The sequence below is a fragment of the Thermobia domestica genome, chromosome 3 (genome assembly GCF_964235325.1).
Source record: "Thermobia domestica chromosome 3, izTheDome1.hap1.1, whole genome shotgun sequence".
Classification (NCBI taxonomy): Eukaryota; Metazoa; Arthropoda; class Insecta; order Zygentoma; family Lepismatidae; genus Thermobia; species Thermobia domestica.
The window spans coordinates 106,376,105-106,392,819 of record NC_137456.1 but is presented as its reverse complement, the minus strand read 5'-3'; the positions used below and the strand labels follow the sequence as shown (position 1 = coordinate 106,392,819).

Here is a 16,715-nt window from a genome sequence, read left to right as displayed (position 1 = left end):
AAGCCCTATGCAAATCAATGGCGTTCGATTTCCGGCGGGAGCTCGTGTGTTTCGGATTCCACGTTAATTAGTAGGTTCACGTCTTATATAGCCTCGCTGCTGAAAGGGACGCTAAATTCAAAATCTAATCTAATCCAAATCAAGTTTCATAACTTGAGGGAACCAGTACAATTCATGCGGGGTCTACAGAGTCGTTTTCGTTATCATTGTTTCGAACACGTCTTGATCATTCATAATAAGTGAATTAATTACTTTTTTGTTTTCTTCCATCATATAGGATGATCAATCACTTCCCAAATTCGTTTGAACTATGTCGAAAAGATCTATTGTTGAGTAACATTAACAGATATCGTAAGCAGCTGGAGAAAGATGGCAATCCTCTTGCAGAGAAAGACGAGAAAGGTCGCTATATGTTCCTGGATTTTCTTCCAACGACTTTTGTTCTACCACAAGATCTTAATTTATTCATGCTAGAGTACAGACGACATCCTCGCTGGACGTGGATTATGAAGCCATGTGGGAAATCCAGAGGCGCTGGAATTTTTTTGTTGAAAAAGCTGGCCAAACTGAAAAAATGGACAAATCGCAGAAACAACCTAGCAACATCATCCTCTACAAGTAATATTGTCAATGAACACTATGTAATTTCCAGGTAAATCCTCCTTTTGGTTCCGAATATATGTTGCATAATTTATATGAGAATATCGTTTACTTTAAGTAGCTGATTTCTATGTTTGGTTTTCTTCGTAATTCATTTAACGTATACTATAGAGATTTCTCAAGTACATCTGCACAAACTGGTAGTTCAAAACCAACACGTTCTTTTATGGTGGTAATGACATTAAGAGCCGTGTACTGTACTCCCACGACGTATGTAAATAATGTGTTTCGTCAATTTTGACGTAACTTGAATTTTACGTAAGTCGAATTTGTAAATTATTTAAATGTAATTTCGTAAGAAACTGCCATATTATATACAGAGCGAACCATTTATCGTGTTACACTCTTGTAACTTCTATACTAATAAATACAAAACACCGAAATTTCGTACCTTGCAAATATCGACAGAGGGGCGCTCCCCATGCCGTCAGCGTCGGTGGACCACCGATGGAGAACTAGCGATATCTTGCCACAGCGACGATCCGCTTCCGTTTTGAAAATTATACCAGGGGCAGAGACTCGACAAAACGTCAATGAACCACAAAATTACTACCCTAAAATATGTTACATCGCCTATATGTGTGATTTGTTTACATTAAGGCGAGTTTAAAAATCAGTAAAAAAAAAAAAAAAAAAAAAACGGGTTGGGCGCGAACCACCAACCTTATGATTACTAAGTGTGTTTTCTTCCGACTTCGTCAAAAGACGATGAAGAAAACTTCGCTTGCAGAGGGATTAATTGTTGAAGTATTTTTAATTGGCAAATCAGAGTGCTCCTTTAGCCGTGTATATTCGACGATAACCGTTTGAGATCAGATAAAATGCGTTCGCCATGTAATTTTATAACAAAATAACGCACGTCTATTTACTTTATTTCATAGTTCTCCCATATTCACTTTCTAATGATCGACGACAGTTGCCATCTAAATTCATACAATTGTACACACTCGTCTCAAGATTTTTCCCTTCATGATATAGAGACAGGGGTTACTCTTGACCTCCTGAGCTCACTTTAGGAACAATTTATTAGGAAAAATAATATATAATAATAACCGCATGCACATGACTGGCGATAGTTCGTTTTGGTCCCTTCGCGATTCTCTGTGACGAGTCGAAGGAGTGCGAACCAAAATGAAGTTCTCACTGCTACGTGGTGGTATTTGTTTCAACTCAACAAAAACCCTGCTGCTAGTGGCACACTAGCGGCAATTCTTCGACGTTGTCGCTATGCCAACGATCGACATTTACCGGCAAGTGGACCACATTTACAGCATGGAGCTGTTTGCCATATTCTTCAATATCACTAGATTAACAATTGCTATCTACTAATTCCCTTTTTCATTAGTTTTTATTATTAATACGAAAGATAAAGAATTAGAATTGATTTTCAAGAACGTCACAGGATTATGCTTTTACCACCGATTAGGCGAATTCAAGATTTTTGGCATCAGGTTTATCTCAAACGATAACTTAACGTCCAAATTAAGTTAATTATACAACCAAATATTGTAATATTTCAAGTACAATCAACTATGATTACTTATTCGTTACAAACATGTGAACTGAAAAAATGAAGAAAAAATTTAAAAGAAACTTCTCCCTTTATATTGTGTTGACCACAGTCTAAGGTTTTTAAAATCTTAAATGGGTTCCCTTTTTAGTGTAATCCAGTTTCAGTGCTTAATGTTCTTGCTTTAATCCAGGAAGGCTATTGCGTTTCACAAGCTGCAAAAAGATGTGGAGTTCTACCAAGGACAGCACAGAAGTGGATAAAGCGTATTTTGGATTCTTAATTTTAAGAGTTTACAATTCTCCTTCTAATTTAATGGACTGAATAAGGTGCCTGTCAAAAAGTTTAAGAAAGCTGAAAATGATTGTTATGTAATTCAGGGGCGGACAAAGAGGCGGGAAACTCGGGCAACTGCCCGGGGCGCCACAGTCAGAAAGGCGCCAAAACGAGCCTCAAAATGTAAATTTTAAAACGTGTTTTCTACTGACTTTTTTGGTTTATATTCTTGTAAATTAGCGTCAATTACATAATCTTTTTCCATTCCACCACGGAAGAAGACAGTTTCATAGTACTAGGGGGCTGTATCGACAAGTGGAGACATGGCATGTAGAAGAACGAGTGGAGGGGGAGTTGGTGTTGTTTATAGCGTGCCATGTTCTTTGTGAACTTTTCCCAGTCAATTAATGTTATTGGATTTTATATATGTTACTCTTTTAAAGTGGTAGTGGAGGGGGAATAGTATATACAGTAGGGGAGAGCGTTTTGCACTTTTATTGGAAATTCGATGACGGCTAGTGTGGAAAAAGTGCCATTGGTGGCACCGACCTTATTGTTTTTTTTTAATTTATTTTTTTGGACAACCCCTTAGCCTGCCCAACGGACTTAAAGTTTTTTAAGTGTTTGGTTAGGCAACACGCACAACACCAATGACAGAAAAGCTACTTATGGTCTTTTTTAGAGATACCTGATGGCTATAATATAATTATTTTATTAAAAGAAACTGGTAGCAATGCCAGTAAATAATTTTAAAATGTTTATGAGTCAAAGTAAAGCCATATCAGCTCAATTGTTGGAATTAATGTTCAGATTTTGTTTGGAATGCCATGTTAACGATGATTATAGGCATAGTCCTTGATATAACACAATTTTCTTTGTGCAACTCTTCGCTTATTTTGCTCTGTACGCAAAATAACCCAGAACTCACCACGGGGAGGTGGTTGCACATCGAGTTCCGCCCACTCACCCACCCAGTAGGCATACGTTGACATTCATTGTTCTAGACTTCAGTTTGCTCTAACGTAGATATCTCTTGCGTTCTGGGCGCACTTTTTCGACGCTGCCTCGGACACCAGCTTCACTGTGTGTTCCACAGCTTGACTATGGCAAGGGAATGTTGTTGTTAGAGTAGCTGAAGTTCGGATGTTTTCTTCAAGCTGCTGATCCGTTATATTTGGTGTGATTGGCGGCTCTGTTAGACATTTAGGCCAATTAATCATGTCGTAGTAATTTTCAGCTGTAAAGTTTAATTTCGGAGCAATGAAGTCACGTGGGCGGCTTGATATCGGAGTCTTGTGGCTGCGGCATTTTTTATTCTTCTCCAGCCTAACGTTCGAATATGTGGATTTTCATCTGCTGCCATAGCTATCAGCAGGTTTTCATGATGAGTGTAGTATCCGTTTGTTTGTAGAACAGAATGAACTATGTGTTGTAGCTTTTCTGGCAGAAAACGTGATAGCTTTTCTATGCTAAACAGATGCATGGCGCCCATTTCGCACGAAGGATTTCGCCGTATTGAAGACCAGTCGGGAGCGCATACATTTACAATGCACTGGCAAAGTAGACACAAACTTGAACTTGGTTTATCAGTACTGATGTAGCAGCGAAGCATCCTACAGGCCAATGTAAGCCATCGTGGATGTGATAATGGTCCTGGTTTTTGTTTACTAGATCAGTAGTACACATTCGTGTAGCAACAGCCTTACAAATTTCAAAGAGATAATTCTGATCGCTGCTTAAACCACCTGTTTTTTCCATTTCAGACACCCATTCAACGGGAGTGGGTGTAAAGATGATCGGTGAACGTTCACAATCCTTTAATTTCTTTCCGATGGGGCCGAAAAAAAGCGTTGGGTCCGGTCGTCGTACTGTATGTATGGGCATGGCTTTAGTCTACAATCAAGGCGATAATTGAGTTCTTAATCTGAACATCCTCAAATGTATTAATATTTCTTTTGCAGATATATTTCCAATCCTTTGCTAATTGGTGGGAAGAAATTTGATCTACGTCTGTATGTGTTAGTAACTTCTTTCCGTCCATTAAAGGCTTACTTATTTCGACTTGGTTTTTGCCGATTTTGCACGCTGAAATATGACAAGAGTGTTCAAGAACTGAATAATATGTTTGTGCATCTTACGAATGTGTCTATTCAGAGAACTGGGGTGAGTTGATTTTTTTTTCTTTCTTTATGGAAGAATAAAGATTTAATTTTCAAAAGACTTTTCCAGACTTATTATCTTTATCTCCATTATTTGACTCCGGAATGCACAGCGTTCCAATAGTAGAGTGATAAGCTCTGATGCGAAGGATTCCTGGTTATATGCAGTGGTGAGTGGTGGCGAGATATCCTTTGCCCCCCCCTCCCAATCCGGCTTTGGGGTCCCTAATGATATTTCACTTTGAAAGCACTCTTTAAATTCTGATGAAAGAAATAAGTGTAATTACATACTTTAAGTTCTCAACACTCAAAGTGATGTAATTCTCTGACTTCCTCTTTCTTTTCTTTAATATAGAACAGCAATTACGTATTCTCTTTTTGAAAGATTTTCCTTTCCTGTAGAGAACGGAAAAGATGTATGCAAGTGATGATGTCGGCTAAACAATTCATTAGCAGTGAGTTGAATTAACTCCTCTTACTAGAAGTATTGTATAAAATTTAGTAGGTTGATTTAATAAAAATCAGGAAACGAAATCTTCAAATAAAATGTTCCGGGGATATTGTAGTGTAAGTGTGTTGAGTTATTAAATTAACAAAACAGACACATCCAGGAGAGAGACACAATATTAATTACTGTATTATTACGGTTTTCCCCGCACCAATTACAATAGGTCAAGTCTATTTAATAGGAAATATAACAAATATTAATTGATTATTATTCGAAACCAAATGGGTTGAGGTTTTAATACTATTTTCGATTAAGAATAATTTAAGAAATTAATTACTGTAAAAATATATGAATATTTTAGCAAAAACGTTTCAACAAAAATCAACGATACAAAAAATATCTACCAACTATAACCGTAAATATAGCAACATTTTCTCAATAGAAGATATCATTTCCTTAATTATAATAATTATTATATATCCTGAATGAATTTGATCTACAGCAATTTATATTCGCTATACTTTGATAGGTCACTGAACGGCATGGGTTACGAACCAGAAATGCCTCGTGGTACAACAGATAAAAAATTAACTAAGAGCATAACGAGTTTGATAAAAATAAAATATATATTTAGAGAGCAAAGAGAACGGGTAAAGCTAACAATAAACTAGTTAACGCAATCAGTATAGTAGAAAAGTTCTATATTTAGATATTTCTGTTGGATCACGTAGAGCATATAGTCAAACTAATCCGTCTAATATCGACACTTCTTGTTCACTTCAACCATAGGTTGGTGGGCAACATGGAAATTTTAAAAGTTTCCTCTCGCTTGGGAGAGCTGTTTTTTTTTTTACTTCGATAAGGTTTCTTCTTCGTAACTGCAACTAGATATTCTATCCTTAGTCTTCCTCTTCCTGGTTTTCCTTCTGTCTTTCCCTCCATCAACACAGTGACCCAATCGGAGTGCCGAATAAGATGGCCAAGTATGCTGTTTCTTCTTTTTCCTATTTTCTTCTTGGTCTGTCGTCCTTCATTAGCTTAATGCCGTCACAAAGTTACAAATATAAACCAACACTATTTGTTAATATATTTCACTTAACTAATTTCAATCAAGAGCCTTCCATGTAGACAAATGAATTATATAGCATCCACAAAATTGTAGAAATATTAACAACCCATTTTACTTAGTGCCCCTTAAGACGAAAAGTTGTTTCCGCAAGATAAGTAGATTTCGTAGCTTCTGACCTGCTCATCGATGACGAGGGTCAGAAACCATGAAAATTGCCACCATAGGGCAATACCATATATAACACCATTCTATATATATTACAAGTACACGAAGTAGCATAAGTTCACAAATTAATTTCGATATATTTGCTCAAAATAATAAAGAAAAATCACAATGTAATAAATTGAATTTGGATTATACCTAGAGAACAATAATAACGTTAGGATGAATATCATACGTTACAATATCTGGAAGGAAGGGAATATGCCTAATTAAAAAGTTGGGACCATAAAATTTGCCCCCTTTCCGCATTGCTGGTGCAGGGCCATTTTCGCCGCCACTGGTTATATTCCAAGCAATGTGAGCTATGGTGAATATCATTACATTTGAGCGGTTCTCCAGAACTCTCCAGTATCTTTATTCCATTAGATCTAATTCTTTTCTAATGCTCGCTTGAACCAATTATCGATATCTATTCTATAGGACAGTGATAGCCAAATGGCGACCCGCGAATAAAAATAAAATATGTATGATTTATTCCTTTTTTGATTCCATGCTGGCGAGTCACAGCGTAGTTGACATCATAATACATCTGAATCGTCACTTGATTGTGAAAGCATTTTCTTTTACCTTTTGTTTATCAAGCCTATTAGGACGTTCGTACGCAATATAGAACAAAGATTCAGAAAATATATCACACACACACACACACATTCAGCAAACAGTTGCCCCAGGTTGAGCAGCAACGAAAATGGAAAATGGCACAAGTAAGGTTATTTTATCCTGGCCCGCAATATATTATAAATATGTCATTACTGCTATATCGGATAAGAGTTGGGCATCAAAACTAAACATTAATTTGATTTTTCTCCTATGAGGTCTGTCGCAAGTTTATGTATTTCAGGAAGAATATAACAGTGTCCATGGTGGAAAATTAAGTACTCAGAACTTGAGGCTGTATCTGGAAAGTACCCGAGGGAAAGATGTCACTGAACAGTTGTTCAAGAGCATTTCATGGATGATTGTCCATTCATTGAAAGCAGTTGTCCCTAAAATGACGGTGGAGAGGCATTGCTTCGAATGTTACGGATATGACATTATCATTGACAACAAACTAAAACCATGGCTTATAGAGGTAAGTAGGGTATTTCATTGTTACATTTATTATTATTATTATTATTATTAATTCATAATAAATAAATAAAATTAATTTCAAGTACTGAACAGATACAGTGTTGTAAAACAGAAAATGGAAGTATCTCAGACTGACTATGCCTTATAGGCTAGAAATTTAAAAGAAAGATCTAATTAAAATAGAACTTATTAAATAGTAATTGTTTAAAAAACAATAACTGAACGATTTTTTTTTTACAATAATGAATATACTAACTGGTTAAATGGGCTACGGAACCCAGAGATTCAATGCCTCGTTCACAAAAGCTGTTCATCGACTTTTGTCCTTATCCAACTGGATCCAGTTTCTAGTTCGAATTTCTATTTCCACAAGATCCACCGTAATATTATCCTCCAATCTACGCCAAAATCTTTTTATAATTGGAATTCCAGTTAAAATTTTGAAAGCGTTCCTACTTTCTTCATATTCTAGCTACATGACCCGCCCTCCTGAGTCTCCTAGACTTCATCCTCAAACAATGTTAGTTAAACTTTATAAATTATGCAGTTCCCCGTTATGAAGTTCTCTATTCCTATTCTCCTTAGGCCCAAAATTCGCCTCACGATCTTATTTTCAAGTACTGTGCCTGTGATCTTCCATCAAAGTAAGCGGCCATGCAGCACAAGTATAATTATCATTTTATATATTTTAAGCTTGAATTTTTTCGATAGAAAACGAAAGGGTTTGTACTGAATAATAACGCAAATTCACTGCTTCCAGCCTACATTTAGTTTATTCGTTTATACGGTTTTGGTCTTCCAATGTCGATTCTATATATTTGAAGGTGCTCACTTTTTCGAAAGTACACTTAAGACCCAAAGTAATGGAATACCTACATAATAGCGTGTAGTTATTCTAAAGCACAAGTCGCTGGTAGTCCGCTGGAGGATATGTGCAAGTATGCAGCCTCCATATCCGTTGTTACAAGTGGAGGGTTCTGGGCACAAATGGCCCGTTCGATTATATCTCATATCTGCTCGATAGGGTCATATACGGAGATCTGGTTGTCCAAATCATGAGCTAGAAGTGGCCAGAATGTTTTTTTTTTTTTAAACCAGCCGGGCTTCATTGCGGTACGGTGTCATGGGACATTGTCATCCTGAAAAATCCCATTGTTAGCAGTATACATGAAGTCCATAAAAATGAAATGAAATCTTTGAGTTTTACGTCCCACGGTTATGCCGGTTAGGCTAAAGGAGACGGTGATGACGAGAAATGAATGAAATGGTGAAATGAGGAAAGTGGAAGGAAACGGGAGAACACCGAGAAACCCACGAGCACAGTGTTTGTCCACCACAAAGTCCACACGGCGCAAGCTGGGATCGAACCAGGAACCACAAGCACCGTAGGTGAACACTCTACCACTTAGCCACCGCGCCCTCCATGAAGTCCATAAAGGGTTGGAGATGATTACCAAACACCTAAATATATGGATGACTGGTCAGTTACCGGTTCAAGTGGACCAGAAGACCAAACTATGCCAATATAAACAATCGCCAAAAATTACAGAGCCACCACCAGTTTTGGTAATATTTTATTGACCACGGTATACGTTACAGTCTGCTAATCCCAAAATACACGTCTTTCCGTGCCTACATGACTTGTTGCCGATGGTAATCGTTTAGTAGCGGTACTCGTGTCGATCTGCGGCTGGGATACCCCATTAATATCAAATTACGCGGCATTGATCTCTACTCCACGTTGTTGGGACTTCTTGCATCGATTCGTACTGTCACTTCACGCGCTGTTGCTTGTATTTTGCCCGGATAAGACGGCTCGAACGTCGCTGGTCGCGGTAATTCAGCATCTGTGTGCGGCCACTGCATTGTTCCTAAAAGGTCGTAATGCCTCCAATGAGGTAGTCACGGTCCACCCTTGACACTGCGGAGAGAGAAAAGTTCAATGTCCAAACGACTTTCGAAATCGAATGCACCATTCGTCTAGAACCATCCCGCCCACAAACGCAGAACGCAGATGATAATTCTCGTCGAGTTGTTATCAACATGATACACGACATCTTACTGTGCTGAAACTGCTCCATGTTGCTCGACCGCCTTTCTATGATGTTCCTGTGACATCACTAGTTCCATACCGCTATCCCGTGACTTTTGGGACTTTAATGTATACTCGATATTTTAACGTGTCTATAATTTGCAGTACTACGGTACGGTGAGTTTCCGTGTATTTAATTTCCTCTGAATTTGCTTCGAAACCCATGTCCCTGTAACAGTTAATAAAACATCAGCGTTTGTTTCAATTGTCTTCATATTATCTCCTATCAGATTCACATCATCAGCATAAGCCATAACTTACTGAGTGGTACTCCACTCTAAGCTCTGATTGCTTCTTATAGCGTATTTCAGAACGAAATGGAATAATTAATGGTGACAACGCATCTTCTTATTTAAGGTCATTCTCGACGTGAAAGATCGCGGTCAAAAACTTTAGTTCCATTTAAACATACCTTTATTCATTTAATCATCGTTTTGCTAAACCAAATTCAGTAAAAATGTTGTACAATGATTCCCTCCTAACCGAGTCTAAAATTAACAAGTGATTGGTGTGGAGAGTGTGGTGTTCTAATTTCTTTCCGAGTATTGATAATTGCTAGATTTTGCGTAAATCCGTGCTGATAATTTCATCTCAGTTTGGTATCAATCTTGTTAACAGCATATTAGAGAGAATTTTATAGAATCCTAAAAAAAGAGATATATCGGGATATTTATTACAACAAATTTTGGCCCCCGGCGCCTATCTTCTGAATTGGAACAATGAATGTTTCTTTCCATTCTTGTAGCAATTGCAGATAAGAAAAGTTCGTGTATTTTGTTCCACAATTTTCTCCCTTCAGATACAGTTAACTCAGCGGGAATTTCCTCTACAACCGGAGAGTTTCTACTCCGATTCTGATAAATAGAATCAATTATTACTTATTAGAAGTTATTTTAAGGTTATTTCCTTCTTTCTCCTAACAGGTCAACGTTTCACCATCTATGGAATCCACTACAGTGAATGACCGTATTATGAAATACAAATTGCTTGAGAATACCCTCTCGGTAGTTCTACCACCTAATGGTATTCCAGAGTAAGTAAGAATTGCAGTTATCCTTGTGTTGGACACTTAGTGTTATTCTTAAAGTCATTTAACATTTTTCTGATATTTACAATTTATACAAACGCTATTCACTTAATTCCGAGATAGTTATTTTTCAGTACTAATTATAGCTCGGAATTATCTCCACAAGTAGGCCTATATGTGCCAAAATTTTATGATAATGTCATATTGTTATCGCTCACCTAAACCCAGACATTATTCAGTAAGATGTGGCTGTGTGCAGTATATTGTGTTCTCAATGTCAGGTTGCGAAGCTTGAGAAGAAATGAAGAATAGTGAATATGAGTTAAATTTTACTTTAAACTTGTTAAAACAGACACAGAGCATACAAAACGTTGCAAATAACATTTGGTATTGTATCAATGAGTCGCGCAACGACCATTCAGTGGTTGCACGTTTCCAAGCTAGAGAATGGTCCCGACTTGGTTACCCGTCAGTGATTCGGAATCAGGAGAAAATTTTCCAGGATAGTGCACTTGTCTAATCTGATTGTCGTGTATGTCTCCGGGAAATCGCAGGGAGTTAAATATAGCCGTCAGCACGTCACCAAATCTTACAAGAACCTAGAGATACGGTATGTATCAGTGAAATTTGTGCCGAGGATTCTCACATAGTGCAAAGACAATCATATTATCATCAACAAGGAACAAGAAGGACATTTCTCGATCCCGTAACCAAAGTACTGTTCCAATGGAGCCTCGAGTCACTAAAAGGCTATACAAATCTGATCTTGAGTAAAAATAATGCTGAGTGTGTTTATTGATATGTTCGGCATCTCGATTGCTTTCAGTTTAACGTCTTACGTTTTATACACCAAAAATAGGGGAGACGATGATTATGATAATGAATAAAATTCTAGAATGAAAAGCGCGAGGAAATGGGAGAAGCACGAAAAACCTACGCACACACTATTTGTTCCCCACAAAACCCATCTGATGCGAGCTGGGATCGAACGAAGGACACCTGCACTAAAAGTTAGCCCTTTCCACTGACCTACTGCGGCCCACATCTCGAATTTGTTCACTATGTCCAAACTGGCAATAAGAAGGCATACACAGCTGTGTTACAACGTTTATGCTATTCCGTTAGTCGCATGTGCAGATGTCTTGTCAAATTGATATCTGGACATAGTGCTTGCACCATGACAATACTCCTTGTCACACTTCAGGAAAAAGAGTTTATCTTTCTGTCCATAACCAGTCTTCGTCGTACATCATCCTCCTACTCATCGAATTCCTACACTGAGATTCATCTTACAAGAAAGAATGACTTGATATCAGTCGGGCAAACGAGAAACTGTCCGCCGCACCAAATCCAACCATGCTACAAATCATAAGCCATCAGGTCCCAGGCCTGGCTCGAAGAGTGCACGCTAGAATGTATCCAATCAGAGCAAGGGTAAGGCCTGCACCGACCACCAAAAAGGTAGCAACTGGTAAAGGCGTCAGAGTAAAATTACGGAGTCAAACCATCAAACTGGTAATGTCAAAATGACATGCATCCCATCGAGCACTAAAACACCAGTCTGTTACATGACAAAGCTGTGCGTGCGCGCGCCCGAGAGAGAGTCTACGCCTCCCGCTCAAGAAAGTTTTGGATTCGCGCCTAAACTAGTATCGTTGTTTGTGTGCTACATAAAGTGGCCGAAAGGTGACTTCTAGCTGGTTAATACGATGGCCTCTACTTTCAGTCGTATTCAACTTTCGTTATATTTTGACACATAAAGCAAATAAGTAACCGAATTATTGCAAAACGATCCTTGTATTTAAATTTGCATGTTTTGGGTTATTAGAAAAAGTCATAATTGCTACCTGGTTCTTGATGTACGTAGAACTGTCTGTTTATTGTACATTTCTAAATAATATGAGGTGATATACTTAAAAACTATTAACTATTCTTACCATATGTTTTTTCCTTTCTTTCGTAGCATAAAGTGGAATAAAATACCATCCAACGAGGCATTAGGGAATTTCGAACGTCTGTTAGATGAAGATTTGTTGATCGAAGAAGAAAGCACACTGCAATCTGAGGAAGAGTCACAAGATAAAGCGAATAATAAGTCATCTGTTAAAAAATAAAATTTACAATATTTAATTTTTTTTAAAAAAAGCTGTAATATTGAAAGTTCAATTAAACAGGTGAACAGTAAATTAAAGACACTATGTACAAATTTGTATATTAATGCAGCTAAACTACTGAATGGTTCATTGTTATTGTTAGAACAATTTATAAAATATCAATTTCGTTCGAATATTCAATTATCGCTCTATCGAATTTAAACAATACTAATCTGCATTACTACGAGCAGTAACTTACTGCCATCAAGCCGTCTGAATATACCTCGTGACAATTGATTTATAAACGCATTACCATTAATTAAAATTTTCTTCAGATTATTATTATTATTAAGTATTCGCCCAATTGACAGATCCTAGGATTAATTGGTGTTTTTTTTTTTTCGTTTTTCCTACTCTACTCTTTAGGACAGACTAGGCACAAAGTGGGTTTCCTAGAACATATAGGGGAAAGCGACTTTGTGCAAACCCCAGGGTATCTCAAAATAACGAGCTTTTTTGAAATGAAAAATAAAGGAACAAGATGAATTTCAAACTAAGTGTATTCGGGGTTATGAATACTACATGCTATGCTATTAATGAATTAATTAACAAACATTTACAATATGGCTTTATATCTTCAGTATGACGTCAATAAGATGAACACAGTTTTCATGCAAACATTCTTGATGTCGTCCAGGAACATTGTGCATTGCATGACGTAATATATACACAGGAATCTAATTGATTTCCCCGATAATTCGTGTCTTCAGGTCCTCAACTGATGTAGGTCGATATTCATACAGTTATATCTTTAAGTGACCCCACAAAAAGAAATCACAGATCTGGGGATCTTGGAGCTATGGGATATCATCAAATCGAAAAATCAGACGAGTACCAAATAACTGTCTCAATGCTGCAATGGACTGGCGAGTTGTGTGTAATGTCCTATTGTCCCTTCCCTGTCCTATTGAAACCACGCACTATTACGAATCTGTGGAAAGCGATTTAGTTCTTTAGCCAGGAAGTTGTTCATCATAACAAGATAACGTTTGGAATTGACAATCAGTGCATTTCCATTATCATTTTCAGAGAGAAAAAATGAGACTATGACGCCAGAGAATGACACTACACACCATACAGTCAATTTCTGACTGTAAAACGGCACTTAATACACTAAACGCGAGTTTCCAGAAGCATAATATATGAAATTTTGCTTACTCACGATCCATTGAAATGAAAATGGGCCTAGTCTGACCTACACATCTTGTCAATGAATTATTAGTCATTTTCCAGTTTTGTAAACATTCCTGAACAGAAATTTCTACGTTGGTCGTGATCATTTGGTTTCCGTTGTAGGACAATCTGAAGTTTGTATGGGTGGAACTATAGGTCAAACTTAATTATGCGGAATACACTTGACCTATGCAGCTGCAGAGATGATGCTTAGTATCGAACAGAACGCTTCGGAATTCTCTCGACAGCAGCGGCGGCAGCCTCAATATTATGTTGTGCTCGAGTTGCAAGGTCAACCTGTGTGTGTCATGTTCAACGTCGAGCCTGTTTCTTCGAATTTCTGAGTACAAGATCGCACTGCATGCGCGGACAGAACTTGAGCATGTCGTGGAATTTGATAATGCCACCAAAATTCGCGATGTGCAACCTCTACACTATCATTATTCTTATAATATGCTTTCACAGGGAGTGCACGTTGCGCACCATCCCACTGCTCCATGGTAACTAAATGGGAGTAGCTAGTTTATGCTTTATGCGTTACGCGGCGCCACATGTATCGCAGTGTTGCAATTTAATAATTTGAAAAAGCTGGTTATTTTGAGATACCCTATATACACATATATGTATGTATGCATATGTGTTCAAGACCATATATGAGATTACGAGTTAGAAACTTGATATTCCTAAAGTTTATATTAGCTAAGCCCTTCATCGAATTATTTTAGGGTACGATGTTCTATGTGTATAACATGAACTGCCATGTCGAAATTGTTAAATTGAGATTATATTGTCTCGTCCTGTATATTATTTTTAAAAAATCAGACTATAGCACATGCACTTGCACAGCCCTTTGCAGTCCTGTCAGCTAGGTCATGTCATTATGTTGTAGAGTTATGTCATCATACATAACAATTTTAGTTGTGCTATTTTTGCTTTTTAAAAGCAAATTAGGATGAGCACTGGAATAGAGAAAATAAGTTAAATCTTTTCTTTTATGTCGCACGCTTATGCCGTTCATGATTGAGTGAAGCTTATGATCAATGAAAGTGAATGATTATGGATGAAGCGCCGGAATTAGAATGTGGAGGAAAACGGGAGAACCCTTAAAAAAGCACAATACTATCCCCCATAAACTGACATTCGATTGAACAATTTTGAGTTTTTGTGTTTTTTGTGTCCTTACGTAACAAGGTTATGAAGGACAGAATCTATAAAATCATAACAGGTGCTTGAATACGGTGCAGTTGGCGGGTGAGAAGACTACCATATAAGATCAGCCCTCACAGGTCGTTCTTCACCACAGTATCTAGTCTCCAAGAGAGTTGGATTACAAGACCATGATACCGATAACTTCTGGGACACGAGGATTGATGGAAAACTTTCCGCAAACTACTACTAACAGTGGTGTTAGTGTTATGCTTTTACAAAATTATGCTTTCAATGTTAAAATAATTTAAATATAGTTTTTGAATGTTTGTTTAAGCCTATTCGTTTATTTTTCGCGACAGTTTGAAAAAGTAGTTTTGTGTGAAAAATGGAAATTTGTCGTAAACACTTGCGTTTAATTATTTATTTATGATTTCAAATGTAGCTTAAAACCAACACAATGCACTGACTGACTTCATTTGACTTTTGAAACGAAACACCATCCAACAGGATCGTATACAATTGTTTTCCAAAATTCCATCGTGGTCGCACATTTCACAGTGATAAAATTCGTAAAGATCGTCCATCCACGTCTATTGCTTCCAGTAATGTTGATGCTATACGTGAAATTATTAAGAGAGATTGGCATGTGGCATACTGTGAGATTCAGGCATCCTTGAATATTTACATGGTAACCTGAAAATAGGAAACTTTCAAACCGTTGGATCCCACACACCTTGACCTAGCTCAGAAACCCAGGCTCATGTCAATTGTTGAAAAAGAAATGCTCAAAAGATTTAACCGAGATAAGTCAAATTTGATGCGCTACATTGTTACAGGGGACGAAACTTGGACATGTCCATACAAACTCACTAAATAAGAATCCAGTGTTTGGATGTTTCAACGTGAGTCGAAATCAACAAATGTTGTTCATTCGCGGAGTTCTGCCAAGCAAATGATTGCTTGTTTCTTCGGTTATGCCGGTCTTGTAGCAGCTAAAAGTGTACAATATTGAAGGACTGCAAATGATGAGTGGGTAGACAACAATTTATTTGCCAGACATCGTCAATGAATTGCATAAAATAAACTCAAATCTTTACATTATTCTTCACCACCACAACGCCAGTTCCCACTCGGCACACCACATTATTGATTGTTTCCAGTTAAAATGTCGAATTAATGATTCACTATCCGTACTCACTTGATTTAATACCTAATGACCTTTCTGTTCCCACGCATGTAAAATAAGATGCGTTGCGAGCTACTTTGTGTCGCCCGCAGCAGCTGTTCACGCATTCCGAACAGCTATTTCTGAGACGCTTCTTCGAATTGCTGCGAAAAATACACGAATAGGGTTAAACAATCAGAGATATCACATTAGAAGATATAGAAGAAAGGTCTAGTCTTCCGATTATTATTATTATTATTATTATTATTATTATTATTATTATTATTATTATTATTATTATTATTATTATTATTATTATTATTATTATTATTATTATTATTATTGATAGCGGAATGCTAGCGCCTTAGGACTAGTTTGCAGAAAATTTTCTAGCAGCCCTCGCAGAAAAGGTGAGGGATCTACCACTTCGCAGGATGAATCGTGAGAGAAAGGATATTCATAATGAAGATTCTGCATTTGAACCTGATGATCAGGAGGAAAAGTCATTCAAGAAGAACAGCATTGTAAAACGATTCGCAAG

At 37.3% G+C, this 16,715-nt stretch overlaps 1 protein-coding gene across 4 annotated transcripts in view; it reads left to right on the top strand.

Annotated features, from left to right (window-relative positions):
- The window catches only part of LOC145681478 (polyglutamylase complex subunit TTLL1-like), a 79,737-nt gene extending 66,955 nt beyond the window's left edge, over positions 1 to 12,782 (top strand). For 2 of the 4 annotated variants that reach the window (XM_081753126.1, XM_081753125.1), the window contains 5 exons: positions 278 to 652; positions 4,408 to 4,609; positions 7,186 to 7,416; positions 10,431 to 10,540; positions 12,498 to 12,782. In XM_081753126.1, the coding sequence (XP_081609252.1) occupies positions 278 to 652; positions 4,408 to 4,609; positions 7,186 to 7,416; positions 10,431 to 10,540; positions 12,498 to 12,648 (1,069 nt within the window). In that variant the 3' untranslated portion in view covers positions 12,649 to 12,782. The remainder of the gene's footprint in view (positions 1 to 277; positions 653 to 4,407; positions 4,610 to 7,185; positions 7,417 to 10,430; positions 10,541 to 12,497) is intronic. The other 2 variants (XM_081753124.1, XM_081753127.1) reach the window with 2 other exon arrangements.
- The last annotated feature ends 3,933 nt before the right edge of the window (positions 12,783 to 16,715 follow it).